At 34.4% G+C, this 27,083-nt stretch overlaps 1 protein-coding gene across 1 annotated transcript in view; it reads left to right on the top strand.

Moving 5' to 3' along the window:
• Positions 1-25,570, top strand: part of LOC128556940 (putative leucine-rich repeat-containing protein DDB_G0290503) — a 39,014-nt gene extending 13,444 nt beyond the window's left edge. The window contains exons 8-16 of the mRNA XM_053542979.1: positions 4,359-4,508; positions 5,060-5,140; positions 8,128-8,394; positions 9,140-9,332; positions 17,506-17,676; positions 18,049-18,123; positions 19,744-19,815; positions 21,036-21,146; positions 21,443-25,570. Of these exons, the coding sequence (XP_053398954.1) occupies positions 4,359-4,508; positions 5,060-5,140; positions 8,128-8,394; positions 9,140-9,332; positions 17,506-17,676; positions 18,049-18,123; positions 19,744-19,815; positions 21,036-21,146; positions 21,443-21,727 (1,405 nt within the window). The 3' untranslated portion in view covers positions 21,728-25,570. The remainder of the gene's footprint in view (positions 1-4,358; positions 4,509-5,059; positions 5,141-8,127; positions 8,395-9,139; positions 9,333-17,505; positions 17,677-18,048; positions 18,124-19,743; positions 19,816-21,035; positions 21,147-21,442) is intronic.
• The last annotated feature ends 1,513 nt before the right edge of the window (positions 25,571-27,083 follow it).

Genomic DNA, 27,083 nt, shown 5'->3' with positions numbered 1-27,083 from the left:
TAAAATGTGTTGATTTTGTATTGCAAAACTATTATTACAGACGAAAACTATTCTTTTGCCATACATTTCATCCAGGAATAAAGGTAACCTAAATGTCTAAGATCCCAAGTCATTTGATGCTTTAGATATCTCATATCATGGAGTAGTAATGCAACAATTGCTCGTGGTTTGTTAATACTACACCATTTAATAATGGAATGGGATCTAGACATATTTTAGTAACGGATACCTGCTGGGTAAAGTTAATGATGTCATTCATATTTTCAACAATCTAATACTAGTCTCTTGCAAAGTAAATAAAACCTGAAATCCGGAAATATTTCTGTAGTATTGCGAAATTTATACTTACCCGTATCGTGAAGTCGCGTGTGTATACAAATTGGGGATTATGCACCAGTACATGCGGCAATGTTGTGACAGCTCAATGACCAATCAATAACATAAAAATACACGTGTGTTGTGTTTTAAATGTGAAAATTTTTAAAGACTGACGATAATAGTTTAATTATTTTAGGACTTTTAAAGTAAGTACCACCGAAATACAGAAAAATGTATTGTCACCACTTGAACTTTAACTTTGGCTTTAAAGGTATGGAAGATGGATGGCTTCTCAGGAAGATTGAATAAACCATTCACTATTTGAAACGCCAGGAAATTACTTAATGTTACATTTTTAAAGTTTCGCCGCGAATGGCTATAGATATATATATGAACCGCGCCAAGGAGAATTATGTTTTAACGTACTTTATGACGAAATCGGAAATCGACGTCACAAGTTGCAGGTGCGATTTCAGTATGGCGACGCCCATGTTTTGACATGTTTATAATTTAATATTTGACATGGATACGTTTTAGGTACGTTTCAATCTACAATATCACATGCTAGTAATTTTGTAATATATATTTGAAAATTATTCAGAATTATAAGCAATTTTGATATAGCATAATCAGTACGTAAATCGCTCACATGTCTCTTTATTTTATATCAAATCACATGTCTACGTATTCTGGATGATTTCGGACACATTATGTTTTTTGGTCGGTATAGAAAAGAAATATTTACTTTTGTCTGAGCTTTTTATATGCTACTGACACTGCGTTAAAACAACGTCAAATCGTTGTCTCAGGTGAAGTCTTCTTTTGTTGCCTGTCGCTCTATCTGCATAAATACACTTGATGTGTATTTTTTAATTAATCATCTTGTCATTCTGCTCTATGTCCAAATTGTTTTTCTTTTAATTTCTTTAAAGGCATTGACCTCTAGATTTCTGGCTAAAAATTATCTTTCTTTCAAATTGAATTTTTGAACATTAGAGTATGAGGTTTTGTTTCTAAATTATTTTAAAAATGCCAAAATCAAGGAAAAAACAATGACCGCGTCGGGAACCGAACACGGCCTGCCTCGGCAATAAAAATAAAGACTTCCACTGTCGTTACCAGTAAATATCTGAAGAGTTAGAGTTCAATGCGCGTTAAATATAGATATTTATAATCGATGCGGTTTAGCTCAAGTAAAGCGTTACAAACGCCTTTCGATTTTCATCGTAAAAAGTAGTAAAAACAATTAATTCTCAAGTCTTTCCATAACATATAGTCTGTCAGTAATGAAATTTCAAAGCATTCTTAAGAAATATATCATTAATTTCCAGATATTTAAAAATCTCTTTTTCTTATTGTCGAGCGATCTGGAGGCCAGTGTCATAAAAATTAAGAACAATATTAAACAATTTTATCATCGATCCATACAAGTTTCAACATTTTCTTTTCAATCAGGAGTGGTGCGTTGAATCGTTAAGCCAATATTGTCGAAAACATCAAATTTGTAGAAAAAGACTTAAGATTAAAGCGACGAATTTATCGCTGTGTCTTTTTGTTGTTGTTGTTTTTTTGCCTCTGCCAAAACATGTGTGATTTAACAAATTTGAAAAAAATACATTATTGATTGTCAGGACACATTTGTCTTTTTAACCAATTTAGGTATATATTCATAGTGAATGTTTTTCCCATATATGTAAATGCCTTAAAATTCAAATTTACCCTCAGAACATATTGTTCTTTCTTTCAATAATTATTATGTTACCTTACACTGCCTGCACACAGTAACGGGAGAGCAATAGACTGACAAATCAATATTTTGTTACATATCGGTATGTCGGTCTAGCCGACTGTGTAAATGTGGTGAAAGAATAAATTAAAATATGAGAAACATCTAGCATTTTTCGTTGTTTTGTAGTCTCGTGCTTTGTCCCTGCCATTATAATAGAATGAAAGGACGACAGTTTTAACTCGCCGTTTCAGTGTGTACATAAGTATCACCATTTAATTAGTTCTGTCGCGCGGCATTTCTTGTTATGTTGCTGGTACGGGTGAACAAGAAGAGGCAACAAAAAAGTCAAAAACAGGTTCCTTCGTTATGATGTTACAGAAGCGAAAAAGCGAATCAACAACAAAATGAAAACGGTAAAATATTGCTTTTTAGCGATGGTGACAGAACGATAGGATGACTATGGAAGAAATTATCCACCATAGATAGCGCCTTCAAATAACCCCTGTAAACTCGTTTTTATGTTTTGATTATAATTTTGTTGAACGATTTTCAATACCATGAGGCGATGTTGAAGATAATCCGCTGCTCTTGACCCAGTCTTATGAAACACCTGCAAATCATCATTTGACTGGCAATCATGTACATAATAGAATAAATAAATGTACATATGGTGACAGTTAACAATTTTGCTTTGGACTATAAAAACGCCAACAAGAGAATTGTACTACATTTACTTAATGGAATTCTGGAATGACGACCAACGTCATGAAGTCGACGGTATTGTAACGGGATATCGTACGTAGCATGTCGCAAGTAACATGTGCATTGTACTCACTCCGCTTTCGTACGGTTAGTAAGTCGAATAACAATCAAACGGCTCTGTTGCTGACCGTCTAAGTCCAGAACGTCGAAGAGTGGCTTCATTTCAACATGAAAGCCAATTAGTCCATATGCATTCAAACACCCAGGAAGATGGGGGATAAACCAACAACGCATTTGTCGCTATACCATGCACAGAAGTCTGGCCTGTAAGATGTCGGTATTTTAACCCTGAGCTCTTCGTATTGACACCAGAGAGGCGACATGACCGTCAATCGTGGTGTTGTCAGTATCCACAATGGATGCAAAGTCAACGGAAAGGTGTTTTTTTAACTGATAAGTAAAGATTTTGCATAGATATCCTGGATGGGAGGCGTAAGGAGTAGCGTCAGCGAAATTAGCGTTACGCGGATTTTTACGTCAGACAGAGTGCACATTTTGAAGGGGGAAGTGTAATGATGTGGGCCAGTTTATCATGGCTTCACAAAACACGTAAAACAGTGGTTGAAGGAAATCTGACGCTTCGACAATACTTTTACGGAATCTTGAAACGGTTTGTCGTTCCATTTATTCGAGATAATCGTGGCATCATGTTGTTTTTAGTGCCACATTCGGAGTTCCTGGGTCAAGCGACACTAACATTGTGCTCAAAACATTGTGTCTGAAATCATTTGTCCTCTACCTCTGATTCATGCGCGGAAGTTGGCAGTTACTTTCGGAGAACAGGGTTGTATTGGTTATATTAATTGCCCGCCCTTACATAACTGAAATACTGTTAAAAGCGGCGTTAAACCCAAACAAATAAAGTAATCCTGCCAGCGTGTGCGCCAGTTCTGACCGCTATTGAGCATGTATGGTACCGGCTCGAGCGGCAAGAATACAATTGACGTCACAACAAGGCACAGTTAGTGCAAGCACTGATAAACGTGTAGAAGTACAGGATACCAACCTGTAGTAGACGCAAACTGCGGCCACACTCGTTATTGAGTTTAATGAACATTTAGTTTTACCCCTCAGCTCAAGTGAAATAAATCAGTAATTTGCAATATTATGAAATAATTGTTGTAAGCCCCTTTATTGTAGTCAGCTTTGAGTATTCTAAAAATTTAAACTATCGTTTCAAGGTGCGTTATAATTGACCCTGTGCATGAAATAATACTTGTTAATCAAACGGAAAACAAGAGTTGTAAGACGGGGTTAAGAGTCAGTTTTATCATTCATTCATAGACGACAGAACACTTATATTAATACGACAAAGGTAATTTAGGCAGAGGTATTAAACGCAAAAGTGCATGTATACAAAATGTTGCTTTCCGGCGTAAATCATACATGTACATAACTACATATATCAAAGAGTCAGAGAATCAGTGTTTAGTTCCAGTGAGTTATAAATTGAATGTATTCCCTAGTAAACAGCAGTGTTCATCTTTTAATTTAGAAGTTTTTATTAGTTTAAAACGTTAACGTTTGCATTGAATATTCTCTGAAATAGATATAATGATATGGCAAAGCAGAAGTCTAGAGTGGAAAACCAGTTAAAAGAAGAACAGAAGTCATGGACGCAAGAAAAAAGTAGACTGCAAAAAGATCATGATTTTGAAAATAAAAAACACATAAAGGAAATGGAAAAAGCAAATAAGGTGTAAGTTGTATTATCTGTGAACTATGTATTGCAATAAGTACTGGTTACTATAACTTTAGATATAATTTTGATAGATATAACAGACATTTCAATACAGATTCCGATAAGAAAACACAGATTTTATGCTATAATCACAGAGAATATGCCCCTGTTAATATGTCAATCATATGACTGACTTGTAATTGTTAATGTCCTAATCCGCAACATATAAGTTTTATACTTGGTTTCATTATTCAATGTTTGGAAACTTTGAAAGTTTTGATGATGAAATCATTATAAATTGAAAAGCTGTTGCAGAAATATGATATGTATAGTTAGAGTTGTAAGGATCTTTTCTAAGTGTTCAAGTATGTGTAAACTCTACCTTTAACGCGCACATTTAACATAATACCCCATTGATGCTTTATGCAATGTGTGCTTTATTCGGCAGGGTTTACACAAGCATAAACATCTTAAAAAAGAATTAAATCCTATGGTATCAGTAGACAACCATGTCTCTAAAAATAACAGAAGATGTTTAATGTTATACTCTGTAATTTAATCTATTGAAGAATTGGCAGTCTTAACCAGAAACTGACAGATAAAGACGAAGAATTTAAGAAAAAAAGGCATTTGATAGACAACTTCAGACGGTAAATACTGTTACTTTATGACTCTACGTAAGCATGTCATGGTGTGCTTTTAGAATCGCTAGATATCCGTCTTCCATTTGTCCGTCCGTCCTTTACAATGTGCTTCTTTGAACCTCTTCTCATGAACCGCTTTTTCGTTTCACTACACTTTGCCAGAAACATCCAGACATCGAGATCTCCAATCTGACTGAAGTGCATCTCCTATTACGCTACGCATAGGATCTGAGAACGACCTATTCATAGCCTCGTTCTGACAACCCTTTAGCTAGCCAATCAGAGCCTAACTTACAACATCTTGCAAATCTACCTGTAGCCTTGACTTTTGATATTTACAATTCTTATGTTGAAATGTATCAGATGGCCGGCTAGCTCAGTCGGTAGGCCACTTGCTTTGTAAGCGAGGGGTCCCGGGTTCGAGCCCTAGAATAACTGCACATTTTTCTTACTCTTTGACATTCGAACAAGTCTGATTTGATAAAATAAAAATAGCAATACTGGAAATCCAAAATATACAGAAGACGAATGTGAATGGGTCGTTCTCAGATCTTCGTTTAGAAGATCAAGTACTTTAGTCAGATTGTCGAGATCTCTATGGTTCTGCTTGACTAATCAACTTAGCTGCCATAGCTAAAAATAGTACAAATTTTGAAAATATTCTTGTCTAAATCCACATGACCCAGAGCGTAGACACTTTGTATGTAGCATTGTCATGTGGTCCTCTATAAGGTTTTATTTCAAATCATGCCCCTCAGGTCAAAATTGTCCACGCTTGTTTGGCATGTAGAATTATTATTTTTCAAATCTTGCCCATAAGGTCAAAACTGGCACAGGCCTGGGATTCACTTCTTTACACAGACATATTTGAATTTTGTTTTAAAAATGTTCTTGTCTAAAATCACTAAAGACCTTGAGCTAAAATATGGTGAGGGTAGCATTGGGTTGTGGTCCTCTACCAAGCTTGTTCAGATCATTCATCTGGGATAGAAATTGACGTTTACAGAAAACTAAATTAAACAATATTTTCGTCTTAATCTGTAATGCCGTGAGGTATTTGGTAAGCAACGTTGTTTACTAATGCTTTTCAAAACGTGTTTAAATCTGGGTCAAAATTTACTACGTCCTTGGGTCACTTGTTTTACTTAGACACATCTAGAAAAAAGGTAAAAAAGTCTGATATACCGGTCCGAATTTAAAATAATTTCATGCGTTTTGGTGGTCAAGGTCAAAATTTCTATAATAGAATCACTAGTCTATAACTAAATATTTCCCGTGAAGTGGAATTTAAGCTGTTGAATCTTTGTTATTTGTGCCGTACGATATCATGATATCTGCACCATGCATTGATGATGTAAGTTCATGTTCCATAATGTTACATCCTGGAATGCGTAAAATCATAAACGTTCTTTTTTCATAAATCATATGTTCAAACCAGCAATTTGGCAATAAGCAACATGTACCCATTTGAGTCAGGTGAGCAATACAGGGCTATCATGGCTCCCTTGTTATATAATCACAACGGATTCCTCCTACAAATTTTTTGCATCTGACATGGCATGATAAACGTCTGTAATTTCACAGAAGAAAATTATGCATTCTAGCCCAGTTAATTTTAATCTTCATAAAGCTATTGTGTCATTTTCTCTAGAACATTCTATGATATTGTTTTTTAAGAAGTATTCAGAATTCAAGTATTTATTGTTTTAATATTATCCACAATCTCTTAACATAAATCATAAAAAAGTGTGTACATATTTTTGCAAGATCAAAGATGTGCAGTGATAAAAATGATCATAAAATGAAAGAGACTTTTCAATGAATTGCACATAAATGTTTAATGTTCCAAACCGGTGTCCCGCTGTGTTCCTCAACGTGATTGTATTGTCCTTGTTGTCACGTTGTTTTACTTTGCCTCTGAATCTATATGTATATGTTTATCATCTATACCCAAACAAACGCTGCTGTTGGGTTTGTTTTGGGAGGCTGCGTTTTGGGAACATCAGCCATTTCTGCTGGAACCTTGCCATTGATTTTTATGTTTTATGAGTTGTGTTAATGGCTTCAGATTAAACTTTCAAAAGGATTATTTTGTTATTAGATGACAGAAGTTGAAACAATTTTGTGAGCTTCCTTTATGCAAAGAAATGAAATATATCCTTTCCGTGGAGGTAACGTAATAAAACGTATTAGCATCTGATGGCCCTTTCACGCTTCCGTAGAATCAACATTTATTATACAAAATTCATTTTGAAAATATTTCTAAAATGTCTAGGTCTGCAGCTCTCAAACACGGAAACATCTGACATCCGAGGCATATACTGACACTTTTGAGTATTTGAATTTAGTTTTTACAACAGGTCGCTAAAACATTTGTTCCGATTCACTGTGATTTTTTCGAGATGTTTGGAGGCCCGCTTACCCATTCCCGAGTTATAAGAATATTTCTGTTTGTTTGTATGTTTAAGGTATAGAAGACACTCTAATTCCAGAAGCTTTCCCAGTTCTGGCCTGGTGTAAAGCGTCTTATCCCAGTGTGAGTTATTTTTCGTTGGAGGAGCGGGGACTTGAACCACGGCTTCTGGTTACGTAATCCAACAGTGTTACCACTACACTAATGCGTCCTGAAATCAAACTGCTTATCATTATCGTAACAATATCAAAATTTCATGCGCTTAAAAACAGTTCCATCCATGAACGTCGCAGATGAATTATCAATCCATTCCGTAGGTTGCATCTATTTAGATTATGTTATTTCTATCAATGATAAAGAAACGTCTAGCCTAACTCTAGCTGCATTCAAGCTGGCCGTTTAGGTTATGTATGCTTCTGATTCATGTGAGGTCGCACAGAGTTAATCTTTGCTTTGAGCGGATTAATTAAACGGGTGCATTCTTTATGGATGACTGACAATATGCACGGCTAGCACATAGTCTGTCATAACATAATAATGTTCTTGGCATCAAAACACTGTACACCGGTTTAATTTTCAGAGAAAAGAAAAAAGTCGAAGAAAACAATGCTGACCAGGAAAAGTACATAATAAAACTCCATGAACATATCAAGAAAACGAAAGAACAGGTAATAAAAGATGAAAGCGAACATAAAAAGAAAGTGAAAGACCTCAGTCGCGAGATACATGCAGAACGTGATAATTTCGGTAGATTAAGTTACCAGTACAGTGAGTTAGTGAAACAAATTCAGTCATTGCAAGAAGAAAACAGATCACTTACAAAAGAAAAACAAGAGTTATTACTAAGGTACGTAATTTGTTTTAGATATTTAAGGTATAAAAGGATGTAAATAGCTTTTGGAGTGGTATAATATGTAAACACTTTTGAATCTATTTGTCTTTCTAAAAGCAGACAGGTACTTTTTGAAGTCCATTTTGTTTTCTTACAATGTACTTAGTAACGCTACAGTACATATTTGCTCCCATTTACGCCAGATAAAAAATATTTTAGCTTAATGAGATGCTATATATTTAAAAAAAAAACACAAAAACACATTAAAGAGTTGCCATGTAAATAGTGTATAGTACTTCGGCACATGATTCATATAAACATAATGATGCCGATTACGTCTACAGTTGAAAAGTCCTAAAACTCTTCGACAGAGCATCAAGATAATAAAGTTTCTTCTTTACAATGAAAGTACAATAAATGAAAATGTAGGTATATATAAACATGCTCTAACTGCGACGGTTTTTAATGGAGTAACATATTTGTCAGTCATTTACTGAAAGGTGTCAAAGAGGAATGTTATGTCTAAGTCATACACATTTGATCTGTCTTAAACATAGGAGCTCTACCCAGATGTCTTCATTTGTTTTGAACTAAGATAGTGCCACCGACTAAAACAAAACATCAATGTTTTACATATGAAAAAATAACAATACAATACTTTAGAATTAAAATTAATGCAAATATTAAATAAATTTACAAATTACTAGAAGGAAATACGGCACAATGGTGTGAACTAATTACGAATAATTATATTGTCTAGGTTAAGTAAAGTAGCAGGCGCAAACTTGACTTACAACAATCCAAACATAGCCGATCTCAGTAATGAGAAACGACCAACACAATTAGCAGAGGAATTTGCAGAGCTGTATGATAACGAATGGACGGATGCTTTTGAAGACTTACAGATCGAAAAAGAAGAAGACAAGGCTACTTTTATGCTCGAACTTGTAATGGTAAGGCGATGTATTTGCTTTCGATTTCATTCAGTCTTTATCCAGATGTCACCCGCATAGACATAGTTAATCATTCGTATGAGTCTTGGTGATTTTATAGAGTTTTTTTTTTTACTTTTAATATCGGAGTTAAAGTAAATGTAAAAGTGAAACAAGTTTTTGCTCATCGTGACTTTGGCGTCAAACGCCTTGATTACGATTCTGAACGAGCTGTTATTTCAGGTATTACTCATTAAAATTGATTAAAACTTCACACAAAACGTCCCCAAGATAATACTTACCCAGTGACATAGATTCCATAACTCTTGCTGTCATTTTGATAAAATTATGGCCGCTTCCGTACTTAGCTATTTTCAAACAATTATTGTTGTCAGCTAGAATCTCAATAACTACACATCACAACGCGTCTTTGCCATGATATTATCAACTGACCTATGTCCATTAACTCTTGTCGTCATTTTGATGAAATTATGCCCCGTATTGTACTAATCACCGAGTTTGTTTTTCAGTTAGACTAAGTACATATCGTAAGTTGATGGTACTTTACACTTGTCGTAGACATCACAATTCCAATAGTACGAACTGCATTTCATAGCTTGTTATATCATTTTCAAAAAAGTATCTTCCATCATAAAAAATAGATGGCAAGCTTCTGATTTTTTGTCTTTCTTAAGTATGTTTTGTTATTCCTTGCAGCGAAGTCTAATGGGGAATATAGAAACGTTGTTAATACATCTGAGTGTCCGTCTATCTGTCTACCCTCCAATCCACCCACAAACGCAAAAGCAAATAGTTCTTTTCATTTTTCGTTTCTCGTGTTTTTGTGTTTTTGATATATTTTAGTATCTCATCATTCGCCTACCGTAATTACTTTTACTTTGATATATTCCATTTACTCTTATTATTAATACATTAGCTTACTTCTGGAAGCATGATATCTTTGAAATGTCTGTCACAGGCTGAATCACAGGCTGAATCTTCGTGTAAGTATATGACAAATTCAGAAATATACTGAAGTTGATTTTACTCCAATCAAACGTACTCGTTGGGGAGGGGCTACATCTAAATGACTTTGTACCATCTACATCTACATTTAACTACCCAACAATCAATTCTGATTATAACTGGGAGGCGCTTTGTGTGGGACGGACTGTTAAAAGATGAGCAAGCTCATTTGGTGCAAAGTTAAAGAGAACTACAATTACTAAGATAAAATATAGATGGAGATTAGAAAGTTACAATTGCCAGCCTCTCAGTGAATAGGATCAAACTGGGGCTGGACTGTATATGTAGGAGGAGACCATTCCAGGAACGAATAGTTCTTGGAAAAAAGGAATTTGAATGGTATTGCGTGTGAGATTGTGTGATCAAGAAGTTCAGGTTCCTTGTAGGTGTGAGGTGGTTATGGTCAACTGCAATAAGACTGTACCTTATTTTAAAAAATATAATAAGGGAATTTTTAATGCGGCGTTGTTCAAGGGATTGCCAGTTGAGATCATTAAGCATTTGGGTGACACTGCTTGCTTGACCATCGTTGTTACATACGTATCGAGCTGCAGATCGTTGTACTCGTTCAATTTTGTATATATATGAGGGACTTTTGCCAAGGGTGCCATATAGTGGAACTCTTTTCAAGCTGTGGGCGGTGTTGTAAGCTGTTTCTTTTACTACTCTGTTGTTTATTTTGACATTTCTTTTCTTTTGATGAATCTAAGTGAATTAATTGCTTTCGATGTGATGTTATCAATGTGTTTTGACCAGCTGAGATCTTTTCAAAGGTATTTAGCAGTTTCTGTAGTTTTTAGTGATATATTATGGAGTGTATAATTGTAGATGATAGGTTTTTTCTTTCGAGTAATCCTAAACACCTCCCACTTATCTGGATTGAATTCCATTGACCAGTCCTTTTCCCAGGCTTCCAGGGAATGAAGATCATTTTGAAGGGATTGAGAATCAAGGGAGGATTTAACCATCAGATAGACAATAGTGTCATCAGCGAAAAGACGTGACTTACTTTTGATAGACTCTGGGAGATCATTTATTTAGGCTAGAAAGAGACAAGGGCCAATGACTGATCCTTGTGGAACCCGGCAAAAACAGGAAGTTCATCTGAGGTGAAGCCATCCACAACTACTCTTTGGGAACGATCCTTGAGAAAGGACCTGATCCACTGGGATGCTAATGGGTGGACTCACAGGGTATCGAGCTTATGAGTCAATTTATGGTGGTCAACCTTGTCAAAGGCTTTACTGAAGTCCATGACGATGACATCAGTCTGTTGGCCATTTTTAAGATTGTCAAATACCTCTTGTGTGAAGCTGATAAATTGTGTTTTACAGCTATGCTTTGAGCTGAAGCCATGTTGATATTGGCTAAGGAGATCATTTCTGTCAAAGTGGGACATGATATTTGAGACAAGAATATGTTCCCTTAATTTAGAGACAATACATGTTAGGAATATGGGCCTATAGTTGCTAGCCTTGGATTTTGGACCTTTTTTGTAAACTGGTGCAATGACTGCTCTTTTCCAGTCTTTTGGGACTTGACCTGTTTCAAGAGATAGTTGGAATACCTTTGTAATGATTGGGGCTATCTCTCTCTCTCTCTCTCTCTCTCTGTCCTTCCGTCCATGCAACTATTCCAAAACAATTAATAAATAAATTCGGTTGCTGTTGTTGTCATTATTTTCAATACTTAAATATTGTTGTTGATCATTTTTTCAATATTCATCTATTTTCAGTAAAATTATTATAACAATACAACAGTTAAAGAAATGAACATGTATAGATATTCACTATATGTGCGAAGCATATAAATAGAACCATTTCTAGACATGTTATTGTTAATACTAGTAAATAAAGGTTATAATAATTCCAGAAGACTTATTTGGATTTTAACAACTGCAACACAATACTTCAAACTATTTGTAATATTCCCTTGGCCTGCTGTTGTAGCGAAAGTAAAACAAGAACTGTTAAAAAAACTAAAAAAACATGATCATTACATCCATTATATACAACCAGTCAGACCACATAGTGTACAACGCGAATGTTCAGTATTATCTACGAATTGTTTCCCTTTAAATACACATACGCATTATCAATAAAATTCATTATCCATCATTAACCTAACAACATATAGGTTTTCTTTCTGATTCCTTCCATACATTATGTGATATTTTATACCTCTACACAAAAATGAGAATAATGATTTTAGTGGAATAGACGATTTTGAAGTTTAAATTCATTACGGTACTTCCAGATATGATTGTGTCAAAAGTAATTGTATGCGGTAAATTTGAGACTTAATATGTATATCCTAATGCAATATGCTTGACAGTTAATTCTCGTTGTCTAATTTCTGAATATTTTGTCATATAGAACCCACTTTAATACATAGACTTATCAGTGTTTTTCTATGAGAGTTGCAATTTATGCAGTGCAGAGATACAGTTCCAAAGCAGATGCATTAATATTTCTCTGTCAAAACTGTAAATTGTGCAGAGATACAATTCCAAAACTGATATGTCAGTTTTTTTTCTATCAGTGTTGCACATAATGCAGAGATACAGTTCCAGATTAGATGTATGAATGTTTATCTATCAGAGTTGCACATTAGGTTCAATCAACAAAATTGTGTAGTGATTTTCATTGAAAACTGCTGCGCTTTTAAAGATGCAAACGATCTATATATGTTATTACAGATAACATTCCACTTATTATTGTAGTTAATACGTTCTCCAATTTTAGTTCCGTACTGAGCTTTTCTGAACTGATATGTTGTGCAAATGTTTTTAAGATTTCTCGTGTTCGCAACTGATTACAAGACATAAGATTTATTTCCGATGAATACAGCTTTGTTCGTAAGACCCGGCAAAAGAATATTTTCGTATTCATTCAGAATACTCTTTTTTTTTCAGGGTGGGCTTCTCCGTTAACCAATTTGTTTTGATATCTAATTTATTAAAAATTTCTTCTCATTTCTTTAGGAATAGATTACATCATTAAATAGAGTAAAATTGCTTCTTAAAAACGACGTATAACACAGTGTTTTGCGCCGAAAATGTATCTTATGATTGCCAAACTGATTTATTTTAGCACCTCTTTGACAGTGTAGGGTTCAAAACACTTTAGAAAAACGCAATAAATGACCCGCTGATTGAACGTTAAAACGGGTAATCTGGGTATTTAGACATGTTTTGTCATAATATTTAAAAAAAGATGTAGATACAGAATGATTATAAAATATGTCCTTCTCTGATAAAATATGTTTATTGAACATATTCCAGCTTTGTGCGTCTGATTTCAAAATTGTATATGCTATTTTTTATACTAAAGGCAAAAGATATGACTTTTGTATTAGGTACATTAAGACGTATTTTATTTCTTTTTACTGTATTTCTTGAAACTAACGATCTTTTCTTATTTCATAGAAACTCCGTTTTCTCAGGTATGCCTTTTGTTTCTATCTCGCACATAAATACGGAGAAGAACTTTTCCTTTTATTGTTAGATTTCTCCACTTCCAAACTTGAAGGCACGAACTTTTGTTTTAAATTAATTTCTTACTCTAAATATTGTCATTGTCGATTCTAATTGTTTAGAATTAATCTTTTTCCTGTTCATTTCACTGAATTTCGGATTATTTTTTTTTAATTACCGATACAAACGTCAGTGGTTTTATCTTTATTACGTTTAACAACTGAGTTTGTTTGTTTGTTTGTTTATATATATATATATATATATATATATATATATATATATATATATATATATATATATATATAAATCATTGATAATATGAACCAATGAATCGTTTAGTGTTGAAAAAAAATCAACGTCAACGAACCCATTAAGTTTTGCTTCAGTATTCATTCCATCCACGACAGGCACTAGATTCCTAGAGATTTGGCTTGTGATTTCTATTTCTATGTGTTCTGCTTGTATTATGTAGAGAAAAAGTGCATATGGACATAAAATCTAACATAAAAGCGAATGGAAACCACTGAGTGCTTAAATAACTGGACATTCCCAAAGACATTTCACATTTTTCCACATTTGGATTTCGAACGTAATAGTGTTTTACTGAATCGATGTCTTCAAAGGCTTTATCCTGTGTTGTTATTATTTAAACTTTATTTGCCTTTAGACAAATGCCATTTAATTTAAGTTAAGACAGTGAAACCATTTAAATATCAACCAATGTATTCGAGTGATTTAACTGATATTATATACCTATTTTTCTCCTCCAATCAACGATTCGCATTTGTATCATGTTATCGTCCAATATATTTCTATATTGGATACAACACAAACCGATATTTCTGGATCAAGTCGCACAACTCGGCATATACTTGTAATGCCCTTTTTACAATGTACTGCTACAAATAGCATATGGTTTCTCCAATGATCCTTATGAAATTGTTATAATTCGCATATTTTATGTGCGATAAAAAGCCGATGACATTAGACAAAACAAACAAATTGCACATTTAATTCTGCTGTAAAAGTTCGGGGAAATAAAGAGACAAAATGTACCTGATTAGTATCTGGATTTATTGATATCTGGCAAGCAGATGTTTGTGAGATAGGCGTTAACTTACTGGTTAATATCTAAAAAAGTGTTTGAAATATGGCTCCAAAATTTTGACATAATAAGGTATGATACAGGACAAAGAGAAAAATGCAAAACCAAATAAAGAAAATTAAAAAAAAAATGTAAGATATTCACATATGACTCTAACCCAGCGATATAAGTGTATCAACATGAAAATCAACACCAGCAAACGCTTTAAGCGATATGTTTGTGTAAGTTTAAAGAACGGTACCGTGTCCGTCAGATCGTCGTTTTGCTACTAAATAAGCATACAATAAAAAGATTATCTATTATTGTACTGTCAATACAAGATATACCCCAACCAAAATGTATTTGTGCAGGCCTTTATGAATCAGTTTTTCCCGTCTTGTCCGTCCCGTTTCGTCCCGTGCCTTATAAATCTCCGGAACCCTATAGATTCTACATTAAAGTGAAAAATATGCTAGCTGGATCATAAGGCAAGTTCATTTACCATGTTCAATAAGTGGCATTTGTTTTGACAAAAATAGTCCCCCTTTTGACTTGAAAAAATGACCCAAAATTGTCATTTCTTTTAATGTTTCTGAAACCTATTCATGTATGTGATTGAAACTTAAGAAAGACCTTTGAGAACAATATCTTAGTATACAAATCCAGTTCGATAACTCTGCCATTTGTTTTCAAACAGTATTTCCCCTTTTTTTGACTACAATTCAATATAGATATTGCAGTGTACCTTTAAAACAGGTCCATGTATACAAAGAAGGTCGATACAATAACTCTGACTTTTGTTTTCATAAAATTACTTCCCTTTTTGCACTTAGAAAATGTCCCGAAAACATAAATCCATTCAATATTTTTGAAAAATATTCATGAATTGGATTAATACTTATATTTGGGATGATAATTTATAACATACTGTGAAATTATAAATATTCGCGGGGGACCAATTTTCGTGGATTTCGTGGTTAAGACAATCCACGAAATTTAATCCCAATGAACAAGTACAATTCCCAATTATTTTATGTTCAAAAGTTGAAATCCACGAAATAATATCCCCATTGAAATTGCCGTTTTGACCAAAACCACGAAATTTCGTGCCCACGAAATTAAATGATTTTACAGTGCCTATATAAACCCTGTCAAAAAAGAGCCGGTATTTCACAAGTAAATATGAATATGCAGAAAAAATACGTATAGTACCTTTTGTATTGTATGTTTCCGAACGAATTTCATTTGATATGCATGACCTGACACAGTCTACAAATAGCGCACACGACATAGTCACTTATTTCTGTTCTAACATCGACATACATTTAAGATTTTGTGCGATTACAAAACAACAAACAAAAAGGGTCGAGGTATATAATAAAAGGGTCATTACAACACTAGCTAGATCCGGCTGTCGAGGATTTTGCAAAGACGGATCACACTCGGCACTTACGCGCCTCGTGAGATCCAGTCTAGCAAAATCCACTTGAGCCGAATACAGCATCCAAGATCGAGCTACTGTTATAATAATATAACCCTATTGTATTTACACACATAAAGTTAAATTTATTTAGTTTTATTTGTGACAAAATTATTTCCATTTAACTTAAATTCAGGCTATTCCTTGGACAATGTGAAAATAAAATATTGTTTTTCTTATGTAGCTCAGACAACAATGAAAGTATTTCATTGGAACATACAGAAAGTTGACATAACATATATGTAGCTCTGACTGCCTACTCTGTATTGTATTATATTCTGTTTCTTTCTAATTGTACTAAATCTTTGATATTAAAGAGAATGACATAAAAACCACTGAAGGGAATTCATCGTCACTTGTGGTACTCAATTTTTCACATTTTTAATAGCATTCTATTATTTGAGATAGAAGCCTTTCATATACTGAATGGAATACTACTTTAAAACTGGAATGTCCCTAATGAAAACATTAAAGGTACAGTTAATAATCTTATTAGCAAAATATCTGCCCTGAATAATGAAGAAGTTATCTGCATTTTGTCAGATTTATACCTTTAGGCAGTATCTTTGACAGGGCCGAAGAGAATTAAATATAACTGTACACAACATAAGATGATAACAAATGAAAATGAAGAGCGGGAAAACATAATTTTATCCCGAAAAATTACTTTTTGTCATCCTACCTTACATTTTCTCATTTTTTAATATTTCAAACTTTAGACATTTAAAGAAATTGCATGAAACAAGAACTTTCACATTCGTCACATAGTATTGTTTGCAAAGGATGCAGTGAGTATAATTTATGATCATAACAAACAAAGAAGCTTTTTTAAGTGGGGTATGGATCACCTTTATTGATTGCTCCACTGAATTGTACTCGTCCAGTATGTTTTGGTTTTTTTTTTTTTCTTATTTTATTGATTCTGGTGTTTTAAGTAAGAAGTGGTGCCTAACTCCTGACTAGTCTTACACAATTGAAAAAGCAAGTCGGCGTGACGTTAATGTTGTGTTTTGTATTAACATTTTTGTCAAATAAAGGTAACAGATATTTTCAATTTTAGTTGTTGCAGTAAACCTTTTACTATTCCTGCGAAATTGGTTAATGTGTCATATGTTGTTTTTTTTTTCAGCGTGCAAATCGACTTTGCGATGAACTTTGTACGGATCACATGAAAAAAATTCAACAAAGTTTCTGCACACTTACATTCTGCAAATCAACGGCAGCCGTAGAAGTAGTCAAAGAAAATACAGAAACTTGCATCAAACGAGCAACTGCTACAATCAGTGGAAGACAAACATTGGTAAGATTTATGCTTGTTTAGCAATGATCGCGTTCAATTTCAATTGTGTCGATTTAGAACTATTTTATTAGCTTTGCTTAAGATAATACATCACAAAGACAAACCCAAAAATTCCCCTTTTCAAACACTGATAACATGGTTGGTAGGATCTTTGGGAAATTAATAAAAAAAAAAATCTATGGCCGAGCAAGAACAAACGCATGATCAAAATAGAGAACTATCACTGTGTGTTTACAACAAATACTTTATGTGATAGGCAGTATTGATCTAGTATTCTTATTATTAATGTTGTGAAAATGATTTACCGTCTTACCATGGTAGTTTCAGATTTGTTTGAACTAAGTAATTATTTTATTCTTTATAATCAATAAGGTCTCTGAAGAACTGAATGATGTCGGGGCAACGGAAGAAGTATGTGATGAAGTGCCTGGGAGACGTGTACCAGTGGTAACAGTTTGTTTTTCATTTAACTTCTAAATAGTACTATCTATTACATACTTTCCAAATAAATACTTCGAAATATTGATGAGAGATAATATGTTACTCAATTTTTATCATTTCTATTTTCAGTTTAGTGAAAATTAGTTTTATTTGCTCTATATATAGAGAGAGAATATTAGGTTACATTGTGTTTTGTCAGAAAATATAGGTTACCGCTACCTCGAGCATCTTATTTGATAACATTCCATTCCAGATGCAATATTTCTTGATTTAAGTGCAGAAAGCTAAAAGACAAACGCTGTAGATGAGTCATTTTCTGTTTTTCGTTCCCTTCTATTTCTTCAAGCGTTATAAAATCTTTTAGTGGTAATTTCAAATACTACAGGCATATCCTATACATCAGTGACTAGATCAGACAAATCACTAATGTTTCAAACTAACAATCTTCAATTAATAATAATTAGCTCAAATTCCCAAAGGCTGGAGACTCTAAACTTGACTAGTATTTTTGTAGAAGTTCCCGTCTGACAATGTCTTTGAATCAACAACTTACGAGTCCTATCGCATAGATGCTCGGCCTCTGTCCTCTTAATTGAAGTTGCGCCTCAAAATGATTGCCCTAACTCCTGGATGCTAAGCGCCTATATGCTATCATATGTAGCATTCAATTACCATATAGGTGTATTCCCGATGCCTTGGCTGTACTTCGCCAGTAATGCTGAACCGTCTATAAGCTGGAACTCTCCTACTATCTCAGTAGATTACCAAACTCTGGGTCTCTGTCTCAGCTCTCCGATGCTTAGCCTATATTTGCTATCCTCTATAGCATTCAACTACCCTTAAGGTAAAACTCCTATGCGCTGGCCCTATAGATCGAAACCTTGTTGAAGTTCTGCAGCTCTTTATTAGTCTGTGAACTTCAAACGTTTCCTTTTTAATAATTTATCCGCCCTGACAGTGTACTTGCAGTAACTTCCTCATCAACGTACTGGGATAAGTCATTAGTTGAATGCTCGATATGTCTTCTTCGATCGCTGGATACAGAATGAACTCTTTGTCATCCATCTACCTATTTATACCTTGGCAGACATGCGTTTTGATTGGTGATATTTATAGAACGTGTTCTGGTTGGTCCAAATGTATACATAATATTTTACATCGAGTACTTGCTCTTCCAAATATCTAAATATCTGGTTCCCTTAACTTATTGTATGTGACATAATGTGTGATGCTGGAATCAAGCTATCGACATAATGAACCTAAATCAGCCACTAAAGACCCAAATCCTATTACTACGCGTAAGAGCAGTTCAACAATAATTATAGCAATGATAGCATGAAAAGGGAGTCAAGCACTATCTGTGCTTATATATTGCGTTATCAATATATCAGATAAACAAATTAATCTGACAACGACCTTTATTTCTCTAATGGTTTTGTATGCGGAAAGTATGCAAAAAGCCCATTTCACAAAACAGATGTAAAGGAGGAAACGTACTAATTTGAAAACTATTAAAAAATCTCTGTCAAACTGAAAATCACTTCCGAATGGAACGCAGTGCAGGCAAAGACAGGAATTATTCAATGCTGTATGCAATTTATTTGATTTTTTACATTCAACACTCAGGTCTGCGAAGAACTGAATGATGTGGAAAAAACGTCAGAAGTATGTGATGAAGTTCCGGGGAGAATTGCACTGGTAAAAATAAATTGTTTTCATTATAACTTAGAAACTTTAATATTTATCATACACTTTCAGATGAAGTACTTCAAATATTGATGAAATATAATTTGTTTATTACACTTATCTTTCGATGCGGTTGCCAAAATTTTCTGTGTTTTCATTGTTTTTGCCAAATATGGGAGGTAAAGAGACAAATTGAACCTGATTAGTAAAATCGACTATTTCGAGATCTTTTTGATGACAAAATATTTATTCTATTATCAGATAGATCAAAATAAAGAAACAAAAACATGTAAAACACTACTGACCATATCTAGATACTTCGTCAGTTTTTATGGATTCTTTTTTTCAAATTGTCTTTAAAAACTAAGATCAAGAACTAGACCTCTCGGTTAAAACATAGAAAATATTTGTCAATACCATTGTATATATATATATATACCAGGACAAAAGATAAGGCCGTACAAATATTTAAGTCAGCAATCAAACAAAACCATAACGTTGCTGATGTGCAAATAACACAATAACACAATAACAATTTTCTGTTTCGTAATTTCCTTCTTTGTAATTACTCTGTTTATTATCGTCAAGCTGTTATATGTCTGCGTGAAATACTTTTGGAACAGTGATTACTGATGGTTTAAGAACTTGTGGTTCAACCTTTTTGCTGTATTTGATTTATCATATAATGTATATGCATAATTATCATAAGAAATTTTGTACAAGTATTATTATTAAAGAACAATATGTTTAAACTAAACTTACAAATCCACGAGTGAAAACTTTAAAAAAAAAAACAGTTACACTAACCGGAGATGAAAGTAGACACGCAAGTCCAAGTCCAGTTACATTCACGTATTATTATTGTCCTTCTCCTATATTGCAGGATAATACAAGTGGTGAAACAAAGGCAGTACCAAAGACTAATATAAGACTTTTAATAGTTTGTTTTGAAAATACTAGTATAACGTCGGGTTATATTTTAATAAGGAATGGTCTTCACATGATATATTATCACTTTTTAAATGCATAAACTTAAGAAATGTCTGACAACTGTATGACAAATACGATGTAGCCTTTATTGTTTGCGGTACTAATAATAGTTCACATAATTATATTTCCTCAATCTGAAAAATTGTTTTATTTCACCATATCTATCGCTGTATTGTACATCAATATGAAGTGATCTTAATCTGTAGGGAACATTACCTCAAAACCTTTACTTAATACTTCAGAAAAGGGAAGCCAGGATAAATTTTGAGCAGGAACTAAACACGGAACAGAAATATGTTATCATGGTAATAAGACGTTTTTTCGAAAAACAGCTGTCATGCGAAGTAGAAAAGGTATTGGATTCAGTGTTGTTTCGTTCTTGTCGTTTGTAATCATGGAGTCAATTTGATGTTTCTGTATACTAGTTCCGCTAAAGTTATTGTTACGATCTGTGAATGACGTCAAACCCTACTATGACGTTTTCTATGGTTGTTATCTAGCCTTCTTAACAATATCATACTGATTCTTTAAAGTTCTGAAATTTTTAACAAACATTCGTAAAACAAATAAACTGTTTCTTTCTTAGATTAAGAAGGTACTTCTGCTGATTTTATGTTTATAACGTATGTTTAGTTTTGTTTTTCTTAAGGTTGGAACTGAGATCATACTGGAGGAACAAAACATAGATACAGGCATGGAGTCTGTAAAAGCGTTTATTCAGAAGTGTATGAATATCTGTTGGTCAATGTACAGACACGTACCACCTATACATGTTGACTTTCCTGATGTTACTGAAAACATTCTTTTTGATACAAATATATACAAACCCTACACAAAAAGCGGGAAATATGTGCACTATATTGTATGGCCTGCTTTGTACCTTCATGAAGGGGGACCTTTGTTGTGTAGGGGTGTTGCCCAAGGAAGAAAATAAGAAATACATGTGAATTATCGCAAGCATACAAGTTTAACACGGTTTTAGACCTTTCGATGTTCTTGAAAAAAACATGCTATAGTATATATCTAATTTGGATAAATTATCGCCAAGTGAATATGTGTTATGGAGAACTTTTATAGATGCTATTTGTTTTATACCTGTTGTTCCAAGTTATTTGCTATCTGAATATCAGTTTAGTCATGTTTTATATGTTTGTGTAACATATTTATTATGCATCTTATTTCACCATTCCACCAGTTATACAATTGCAGTATAGTTTTCCTTTCCTTGACTATTACATAACAAATAGTACTCCCACCGTACTAGGTTGTGCTATGTAATAGTTTTAAGTTGTTTACAACCAATCATTCTTATGACCTAGATTGAATTCTTAATCTTATGCAAGAATCGTTCGTTCGTTTGTTCTTGTTTATGTTCATTAAGGGTCCATTCGCCCTTTCAGGACTACTTCCGCCGGCTTCAGTCAAGACACCGACAGAAAAATGCCAATATAATCATGACCTAGTTCCGTCAATGCCCTGTGCCTACTCGAGACGAGTACTGTTATGCAAAATTATTATACGCACATGAGTTTTAAATGTCATCTGTGCAGGTTTGGCCTTGATGGCTTTCTGACGTAATACCGGAGCAGCCTCAACCCCATAGCTATGTTATGCAATTGATTGTTAGTCATCGACCTTATATAAGCGTTCGAGTATTTTGCTAATAAGTTTTATTGATGTTACTTCTTGACACAATGTCATCCCTAGCGCAGGTATAACGTTCCAGTCATTTTGACGGCTCTGTCGAGCTGTCATAAGAAGGCTCAACACAATGCATAAAGATAAATAGAATTTACTAATCATTAAAACAGAGCTTTATTTTGTATTATGGTCTGAATATTTTACTATATTTTGTTCTAAATGTGACAAAATGTAAATACACGTATTTGTGATGTAGGTGTCTGGGACATTTAATAGGAAATATCTCAATCAAAACTCATGCAACTGGAAAACGCTGATGAAACAAGAGCTTTCACTATTGGTGACAATTGCCCCCGAAGTAGGCCCAAGAATGCCACAGTTGTATTCGCAAAAACTCACATATTATTTTGTGACCTTGACCTAAGAGACCTCGGTCATAAGTGTGACACATCTTCTCAATATTGTTAACATTTGTGTCAAATTATTTTCAAATCCCTTGATAAAAGAGTTATGGACCAGACAATAAACACATTTGACTTCAAAGTGTGACCTTTACCTTGGAGATAGGGGTCTGGGTCTTGCTCATGACACGTCGTCTCATTAGTTATGGACCAGACAATAAACACATTTGACTTCTAAGTGTGACCTTTACCTTGGAGATAGGGGTCTGGGTCTTGCTCATGACACGTCGTCCCATTATAGGGAACATTTATGCCAAGTAATTTCAAAATCCCTTCATCAGTGGCAGAGTTATGAAGCGGACAAGAAACAGACCATGTTAACCTTTGACCTCATGACACGTCGTCTCATTTTGGTGAACATTTATGCCAAGTAATTTCAAAATGCTTTCATGAATGGCAGAGTTATGGACCGGACACAAAACATACCCTGTTAAACTTTGACTTGTAAGTGTGACCTTGACCTTGAAGCTAGGGGTCTGGGTCTTGCGTAAGACATGTCGACTTATGGTAAACATTTATGCCAAGTTCTTTTAAAATCCCTTCATGGATGGCAAAGTTATGAACCGGGCACGAAACAGACCATGTTAACCTTAGGGGTCTGGGTCTTGCGCATGACACTTCGTCTCATTATGGTGAACATTTATGACAAGTTATTTCAAAATCCCGTTATGGATGGAAGAGTGACAGCCCGGACAAGAATACCGGACGCACGGAGGCACGAACGGACGGATGGATGGACAGTGCGATTTCAATATGCCCACCTTCGGGGGCATAAAAAGAAACTTGCCCTGAAACTAACCCCTTTCAAAGTTAAAGTGAAATCCCCTTTATATTTAATATGTTTGTTTTCCATTTTTGGTAGATTAAGCCTTGTGGTTCTTGGACTGTGTCTGAAATAATTGGAACCACTGCCTTACCCTTACATGATCGTAAGATGCGACTAATAGGGTCTAACTCTGTGATTCCAGCAGGTATGCAAATTTTGATTCCACGTCTCATGTTTTTATTTCGATGTAAATGAGATGTGAAACCAAAATTTGTAGTCCTGTTTGGCGCCATATAACCTATACTGTGTTGGTGCGCCGTAAAACTCAAATAAATAAATAAAGCTTAAGAAACACCTTTACAATTTTCCCGCTTTTGATGTATCATTTTATATCATAGCAGTTTAATATATCTCCTATTTCATGATAAACACGTACATTGGTGTCCCTATAGGGCAATCGTAATGTCGCACTTTCGGCCCCTGCCCGAAAACACTATACAAAAATACGAAAACACAATGTATTTAAACGTGTCAGAGGAGTGGAAATGTAAAACTTCCGGGATAGTTATCAGAATATATATATTCTATTAAAAGGATTGTGTATGAAAAGTGTCTATTTGTAGATAAAATACATACCACAAATGAAATGATTTTCTCTTGGTCCTCGGTGTTAAAGTGGAAATAAAATGGATTCTGTTTATTGAAGTTTTCTAGAAACAAATGGAACTTTTCGGCTCAAAGGAATCTCTCCGAATTTCCAAAACCGAACCGGATACTCAAATCCACAACCATAACAAGTGATAATTATAAGGTAAATTATATTCTACAAATAACTAGGCAAACAAAATGAAATAAATCTGTTTCATTTACATACTAAAGAATAGTGACAATTTTCTAATCCGTTTACCCGAGGCAATGTCGATGTGTTAAATTGATTTAAAGAGTATGTCAGTCTGCTTACAATTCGTGATTATCGTAATTTGTATTTGTTCCAGCGTATCAGTGTTTACGTAGTGTTGTATCATATTACATGCTTATATACCTTATGCTTTCCCGCCTAATGATATAGTCGCGCAGCGAGAGTAATAGTAAATAACTGTATGAAACTATAGCAGTGGTGTTTATTAAATATATAAAAACATTACAGTTAAGTGCTATGTGTTGGCGTGGTCAGGTTAAGCTATTAAAATCTGAGTAAAAGCTAAGTGATGAATTGAGCTGCAAAATGTGTTGTCGGGTTTCGTTCTAAAACGCTCAAAGTCAAAAAATCATTTCTCATCTGCAGAATGTGTTGCATCGCTTTATTTCAGTGCAATGAAACGCTTTGTCAATTTTGTAACTAAAATTTCCAACATACTAGGTCAAGCGCTCCAATCGTGTGACTGGGAATAGTAAGAAACGAATGTGATAGTCAAATATTATAAGGTTATGATTTTTAAAAGCTAGTCAACTGCCCGGTTAAAATTAAATGGGATTGAAGATCTCTCGTTTTGCGTAATGTTGCCCGAATTCACTTTAAAGACAAGGAACACGGCACAAATAAACAGTAAATACGTAAAATAACTTCTTGAACAAATCAATAAAAACAATAACAATTAATCCCATATATGAGATGAACCTTGATTTTGATTTAGAATTTGTTCTTCAACTGGCGTTATACTTATGACTGTAATTCATGTTCAAACACAGTGAATAGGCATATATACCGCGCAATACTACCGATAGTAAACAACTTGCATTTAGACAGAGTCTCGTAGGGCTAATTGTGATAGGTTAGCTGGCTCTAACTGCTTCTTGCGCAGAAAGCAGTCAACAAGTTTCCAGGGTACCTAAAAGCTTGGGTCATTTTCGTTAAAACGTGTCTGAATAAACCATTGCTTATAAACAAACATTGTTTACAAGGGCACAAGCAATCGTTAAATGTTATTATATATCTTTCGCTTTAACTTTTCATTCTATATATTAAATAAATATTAGATTGAGTTGATTTTATCAGATAAACTGTCTTTGTTTTATTCAAACATATACGAGTTTTGTACACTTATAATTGCAACTAAATGTATGCTTGAGTTTTATTTTATCATTACTATTATTATTATTATTATTATTATTATTATTATTATTATTATTTTACCAGATTTACATAGCGCCCTTTTAATGATAAACATGTACATATAGCAAACGCAGCCAGACAGGGCGCGAAATCTAACCTCTACAAGCATAGACACAGACTGATCTGACCAGAAGGACAGAGTGAGATAAAGCCCCCAGAACTTTTAGATACAGACTTGTCCGGCTAACTTTGCCTAGCTCTTTGAGGATAGACACTCTGGTTCTTGAACGTGCCCGGTTTATAGCACCGATACACGCGAAACCGTCTTTCCTGGGAAGAACCAGTACAGTCCCCAAAGTTAGGTGGGAGACACTCAAGATTATCTCAGAAATTTCCAGTGTCTAAACCGGAATTCGAACCACGGACTTCTGGATTGACAGTCAATCATGTTACCACTAGACCACCGGTCCACCCATTTTCTCTGCCTCCGTGGCCGAGTGGTTAAGGTCGCTGACTACAAATCACTTGCCTCTCATCGATGTGGGTTCGAGCCTCCGTGGCCGAGTGGTTAAGGTCGCTTACTTCAAATCACTTGCCCCTCATCGATGTGGGTTCGAGCCTCACTCGGAGCGTTGAATTCTTCATGTGAGGAAGCCATCCAGCTGGCTTACGGAAGGTCGGTGGTTCTACCCAGGTGCCCGCTCGTGATGAAATAATGCACGGAGGGGCACCTGGGGTCTTCCTCCACCATTAAAGCTGGAAAGTCGCCATATGACCTAACATGTGTCGGTGCGACGTTAAATCCAACAACAACAACCCATTTTCTGTTAAAAACCAGCTTGCTTTGATGTGAAGATTATTCTGAAGACCTTTGTTAATACAATAATGTTTCTGCCAATATACACTATATTCAGTGTCTGAACTTTTCTGAAATAGCGAATTTGATAAATATTTGATAAACCCAATGTGTGGCCTCTATAAAGTCCTTACTTACTTACTTACTTACTTACTTTGCTTACTTACTTACTTACTTACTTACTTACTTGAGTAACAAACTTGTTTCATTCATTGTCAGGGAAAAGAATGTAACCTGAAATAAAGCAAGTCGAAGCGTGAATGGCACAGTACAGTATATACGATTGTTATGTCTCCGACACAGCAATATTAGTTAGACTGAATTTAATCATTATTTTCAAATCCGTCTGTTTTTTAGCGATTTTAAAAATGCTTATGAGATGTCATAATGATTCATATTGACACAATCTTCATCAATTAGTTTATTGAGTTAGGAACTTCCGAAGAGAGGAAAAGTTCAAAACTTATTTTGGGAGGTCGTGCCTTTTATCTTTATGTTGAGCACGGTTGCAAA

Source organism: Mercenaria mercenaria, chromosome 5 (genome assembly GCF_021730395.1).
Source record: "Mercenaria mercenaria strain notata chromosome 5, MADL_Memer_1, whole genome shotgun sequence".
In the NCBI taxonomy this organism is placed as follows: Eukaryota; Metazoa; Mollusca; class Bivalvia; order Venerida; family Veneridae; genus Mercenaria; species Mercenaria mercenaria.
Note: the sequence above shows the minus strand (reverse complement) of the source record. Positions and strands in the feature narration are given on the sequence as shown.